Source organism: Pipistrellus hanaki (genome assembly GCF_964339955.1).
Source record: "Pipistrellus hanaki genome assembly, chromosome: 18".
NCBI lineage: Eukaryota > Metazoa > Chordata > Mammalia > Chiroptera > Vespertilionidae > Pipistrellus > Pipistrellus hanaki.
Genome location: NC_140520.1, coordinates 2,407,475 through 2,413,474, shown reverse-complemented (window position 1 = coordinate 2,413,474; position 6,000 = coordinate 2,407,475). Strand labels below are relative to the sequence as shown.

The 6,000-nt window shown below is 37.9% G+C and overlaps 1 protein-coding gene across 2 annotated transcripts in view; it reads right to left on the bottom strand.

Annotated features, from left to right (window-relative positions):
* Positions 1–1,076: 1,076 nt before the first annotated feature.
* Positions 1,077–6,000, bottom strand: part of TRIM33 (tripartite motif containing 33) — a 48,799-nt gene continuing 43,875 nt past the window's right edge. The window contains exons 18-20 of one of the 2 annotated variants that reach the window (XM_084866157.1): positions 5,704–5,856; positions 4,182–4,232; positions 1,077–4,103 (exon numbers count right to left, since the gene is read on the bottom strand). In XM_084866157.1, the coding sequence (XP_084722283.1) occupies positions 3,891–4,103; positions 4,182–4,232; positions 5,704–5,856 (417 nt within the window). In that variant the 3' untranslated portion in view covers positions 1,077–3,890. The remainder of the gene's footprint in view (positions 4,104–4,181; positions 4,233–5,703; positions 5,857–6,000) is intronic. The other variant, XM_084866158.1, reaches the window with a different exon arrangement.

Genomic DNA, 6,000 nt, shown 5'->3' with positions numbered 1-6,000 from the left:
GAAATGCTACACATGCATTTTAACCAAGTAAAAGGAACCGTTATATCTCAGAGTAACATGTTGAAATCTGAAATGTCTATGTAAACTGAGGCATATAAATTTTTTTCTTAAAAAAGTACCTTCAATTTTTTTACTCAAACACCTACTTTTAAAAAAATATGCAACTTTCTCCAATTTTTAAAATAAAATGCCACAATATATTGTCATTAGCTCCAGCATACACTTTTCTTCATTTTTAAAAGACAGACTGGGTGATATGCATACAAACTTTCCTATGGAGTCACGTCCGGGAGCGGGTGGTGGCGTGCTGAGGCAGCGGACAGAAAGCGTGTTATTGCTTTGTCAGGGAGGAGAGGACCGTGAGGAGAACATCGGGTCCAGCACGTGATCAAACCGGGATGCCCCCGGGAAACCGTGGCTCACCTTCAGCGGATCACTGACCCCGATGGCGGGAGCGAAGAGCTGATGTTTCACTTAGGAGAGACGGGGTAGGTAGATTTTATAAAGCTACTCACTGACCTAATGCTCATTATGCAAGTAAGCAGTGCTAGCAAGAAGTGAGACTTTCATCCTTCATTTGTTGGGAGTGCAGGTAGGTAAGGGTGTCTGGCCAGTGTGGCTCAGTGGATTGGGCAGTCTCGTGCACCAAGAGATCTCGGATTCCTGCCCAGGTTGCAGGCTCGATCCCCAGTAGGGGGTGCAAGAAGCAACCAATACATTATTCTCTCTCATCATTGATATTTCTCTCTCCTTCCCTCTCCCTTCCTTCCTTTCTTTCTACAAAACAATAAAAACATTTTTTTAAGGTAAAGTGAGAGGGAGCCACAGCATCTACTCCCATTTTGGACACTAAGAGACTGTTTAATAACATAGGGTAGGCCATAATCCAAGGGCATAGTCAGAAGACCTAAATCTTTTAACTTATTAACACTAATCACTAATAATTACATGGCAGGATGCCTGCTGAGGTAATTGATAAATCTACAGATTGCACACTATAAACCTTTTGCTTCTATTTAAAAACATTGTTTCTTTGGATTAATGAAAAATTTTAAAAACTGTTACAACAAAAAGAATTAACTGACTTTAAATTTTATTTAAAATTCCCCTATATAAGAAACAGAGTCAGAAAGTACCTTGTTGATTCCAAAATGGGTAATTGCAGCAACAGCTCCAATGCCTGGTCACTGCTCTGGGCCGGGGCTTGCCATTCCATACAGAGCATGGCCGGCATGTCAGGATGTGGACACACACGCTTCACCTTATACAGCAATTCCTTCAGGGAACCAGCTCAGCGTTACAATATACAAATGCGGACCAGCAGAACAGACTAAGGAACACTTCATTCTTGGTGTTCTCATAGCAGAAATGTGGCGAGAGCTTTGCAAGCTTTTGAGAAAACATTAACATCTCCAAATCTAAAATATTGCCTTTCAAGGAGGAATACAAATGCTAGAGTATAAAAACAAACAGGAACTGATACACAATGTTTGATGTTTATCTTTTTAAAACGTAACAGGAAATCGTGTAAAAATATCAAGTTAATACTGTTGGACAGTTATATTAGTGCACAGATCAGCTTAGAAACAGTGATCTGTGTGCAAAAAAAGCAGCTTTAAATGAAATCTAAAATGAACCGCTTCATTCAACGGCGGCTTTCTGACAGCTGCATGAGTTACCTTGTTAACAGAAACGGAGCCGATCAAATGTTGACACAGTGGCTCTTTAAGAACTAATCCTAAAACAAAGGGGCCAAACCCCATCTGACATGGTAACGCCTTTAAGGGACACATTATCTTTTAAGGCCCCCGAGTACTGAGATATAAATACTTGCTAAAATTTTGTTTCTTCTGCCATGGTAGAAAGTATTTATGACTTACTATCTAGTAATAGTGAGAGAGAGCAAACAAAAAACAGACAAAATGAAACCACACGGCCAACTCTTCACTTTTCAAAAATGTGCCTTAGGTATGTCTCCTGATAATGAAATCACAGATATAGGAAAGAGGGAAATAAGCACAGATAAAAGCGTTTTTCAACAATATTCTCCCTCTTACCAGAAAACTCTTCTATAAAATTTGAGCAAGATGAGTTTGGAATATGTTTAAGTTTACAACAAAACTGAAAGAGAAGCTGGAGGATGAAATTAGTCAATAGCAACGATAAAATCAATCCCATCAGAAGGCTGGATTCATAGTCACGTTTATCCCCACCACTTAAGAAAAGAAAAACAACCCGAAGGAGTTTGCATAATAAGTTCTTTAAAACACTTTATTTTATTCAATATGCACTAAAAAATATTTACCTCTTAGATAATCAAGTCAGATAATTTTTTCTGAGTAACCTGTCTGAACTGCTTAAGCTGGATTTTTTTTAAAAGGCAAACGATTTGCCACAAATCTGCTGATTCTGAAAACATCTAATGGCGGGTCTTCTGTTTTGGTCACTTTGTATTCTGTGTCCATACAAAAGCAGGACTAACATTTTTAATCCAACTAAAGAGAAGCCTGTGTACAGTCTAGACACACATCTGGGGTACGAGCATCACAAATGAGGAGGAGAAAAATGAAACAGCCGGTGGCTTGTCTGCCTCGGAGCTGAAATCGGGGTCAGGTGGGTTACTCCAGGACCATTCAAGTGGGGGTTGGCTCATTTCCAGGATTTACTTACAAGTCTCTTCTCTGTCCTTTAGGCCCAGTCCATGCAATGTCCCACTTGGTGGACAGATGAGTAATCTAACCCCACCGGGTTTATTTCAATAGTTTGATATTTTAATAATAAGCTGCTTCTGAAGATTTTCTGAGAAGTCTGTTCTCTATTAAAATAAGATAGAACCTCAAAATATGAATGTGAACATTAGAAATAGACAGCATATATTACAAATCCATTCTTGATAGGAACATTAGTAAAGAATACACATTAGCTTAAAAAACAGGCTCAGCAAATGTTGCCGATCTGCCAGGAGTTTTAGTTCGCTATTTACAAATAAGACAACGTGAAATACAGAAAATCTTACACATTTGGTAGCTGACAGATTACCGTTTGCCAATAGTGGTCTATCAGAAAGCTGACAGGAAGGAAGACTGGTAAGAGCCAGTTATCCCTTCTCAGTCAAATCTCACACACAAAAAACTAGTCAATGGTCAACATTCTGCCTTCATGGGAATAACTAGGATCCGATGATTTGGTTAAGAGGTGCAACTTGTGGACGTGTTTTCTGGGAATGATTACTCTAATTATGTGATCTCCTACTGAAAAGTTACTGTATTTATTTCAGTAGACCATTAAAGTTGATTAAATAATGATCAATGGTCGTGTTTCCTAGACTCCAAGTATGAACAAAAAAATACTGTTGAGTTCTTTAAACCAATATAGAAACCAAGGCCCAACAGCATCAAAGTGAGAAAAAACGTAAGTGTATGATTCAATGCACATCTGTATTGACATAAAAAATGTCAACTTTCACTAGAAAACAAGCCATTGTGTGTGTGTGTGTGTGGAGGGGGAGGCATCAGAGTTGTTTAACAGCTATCCGCTGTGGTCCACAGAGACGGTTTGTCAAGTGACATGACCCTCCAGTATTAACTTATACATCCAGCATCCTGCACCAATCAATCAATCCCACATAATCATCTGCCAATTCTAACAGAACTCTTCTCTTTAGTAACAGAAATCTTCCGAGTATTTCACTTTTGCTTTTAGTTTTTACTTTCAATGGTGCAGAGGTCCTCCCCTTCTTGACAGGAGAGTGGTTTCTGTCCGCTGTTTCGCTAATACTGTGTGAAGCTCTCAGTTTCTTCAAGGAGGCGCCCCCACGGTGGGCAGACTTTCAGGCAACACGTACAAGTGTGTTTGCTCTCTGTTTAAACAACTGGGTTAAGTCCGTGTCTTTACTTTATATGTATCGGTCTGTCGTCTGACTTTAGGCGTTTCCTGCGGGGTTGAATAAAGTCTTCGTCAGAGTCCTCCGTTACCTCCCCGTCATCCTCTTCCTGCTCAAACTCGGGCAGAGGTGCGAAGGTCCTGTCTGGGTAGATCTCTGTGAGTTTGTCTTCAAAGTACAACGCGACTGCCTTCCCTGCCTGAGCTACCTCTGAGTCAGCCTGCAAGCAAAAGACAGGACAGTCACCCACTGGGAACGCACATTCCTTCACCAAGTGTGCATGGTCTGAAAAGCTTACCTTCAAATTAATCTCTTGTGTTTCTGCATAAACTTGAACAACTCTCATCATCTAAAAAGGATACCAGAGTCAAAAAAAAAAAAAGGGAAATTATAAATCCTTTCTAAAATTATTCAACTGCATAGGATTGGCGACAAGAGTCAGCCATACGAGGGTGTCAGGTTATAAGTGCGATGACCAGACCGTAAGTGCTTCCTAAACTTTTACAGAACATGGACCACTTTCCTTACAAAGTTCTAGACTAAAGCTACTGAGACCTCAATAATTATTGTCGCAAATTCTGAATTTCTTCAAGGAGGTGCCAAGCTAAATAGAAATTGGTCAAGAAATTGGTCAGAATATATCAATCTATTTAAGAGAAATATATCTGTGAAATGAATAATGTGAGAAATGTTGCTTTTAAAAATCTGCCAAACTTTCAACAAACCACTTAATCAGAATGCCATCTATCCGGCAATTTGTTAACCATAAATTGTTTAACTATTGCTAAAGCAGAAAAAAATGGGCCTTCTTCCTGGCAAATGATAGCTATAGCTTATGAAAGCATATTTATTTAAAATAACCTCAGTGCATTAGAAAACAAGACAAAAACTTGGGACTGTATTAATGTTACTTTGAGTGAAGTTTTACTGTTCTCTGTGCCATACTGCTATTGAGGTGACTAGACTTTCACCTAGTAAGAACTTTTTAAAATTTTCTACAGTCACCTAGGTGCTTCCAGAAGCAGCTATGAGTACATTTTAATAGAGTCAACGTGATTTATTTTAGTGATAGTCACATGGCACCCAATTTTTACCAGTAATAAAGATGAGACTTTAGTAATAAAGTAATCCTTTTTTAAAGATTTTATGAATTCTCATCCAATCCATTTTCTCCTCCTGTAATAATGAAAAATTTCCATAACAATAGGAGACTTGACTTTTCCCAAAGATAACTAAAATTATTTCCTTAAGGGAGGTATACATATGTATATCACATTTCTTTTCAAGATAGGGTTAACAAATTCTTATCCTCATAAAAATACAAAGCCGTTAATGAAAGTCACATTGCTGAGATCCAAAAACTCAACATATATACTCTGGGCTACTGTTCAAAATGAGCCACCAGAGGGTTGTTGGTGATTTTAAGGTTGTACATTTATATAGTCAATAATAAAGTCAAAGGACACTGTTACAAATGTCTTTCCTCAATGTATCCAAAATTTAGGCGTTTATAATAGTTTCCCACAAAACTTATTTAACTGGAGACTACTTTCTATACATATCTTAATCCTCAACTTGTTCAAGAAGGGATATTTAATAACATTCCTGATTTATTATATTTAAATATATACTTCAAATCATACACAGTAAACTTTCTTCTTTGAAGCTATAGATGACAATTTTACTCTTGACAAGAAGTGAAGCAGAAAAAGAAATTTTAAATCCAATTAGAAAAATCACTTGGCAAGAAAAGCAAAATCCAAACAATAAAACAAACAAATAAAACTAATAATCCAAGACCAGTTTGGAAGCGAACATACTTCATTAAACCTTTCACAGTTCTTGAAGATGAGACGCACGTCAGCCACAAAGTCATCGGGCACCTGGTAGTGTTGGGAATGCTTTTTCTGAAGCTTCTTCTTCACGGTCGATAAGTCCATTGGTTTCTTTATAATTTTATAGTAGTTTGGTATCTAAAAGAGCAAATAAATACAGCTAGATAAGGATTCTCTCAAATGCCAAACTGCTTTTGATTTGAAAATCCATAGCATAATTAACTTCAGGGGGGAAATGTACTGACTAATGAGCCAGCTACTCGAAATTTTTGGGTACAGTGA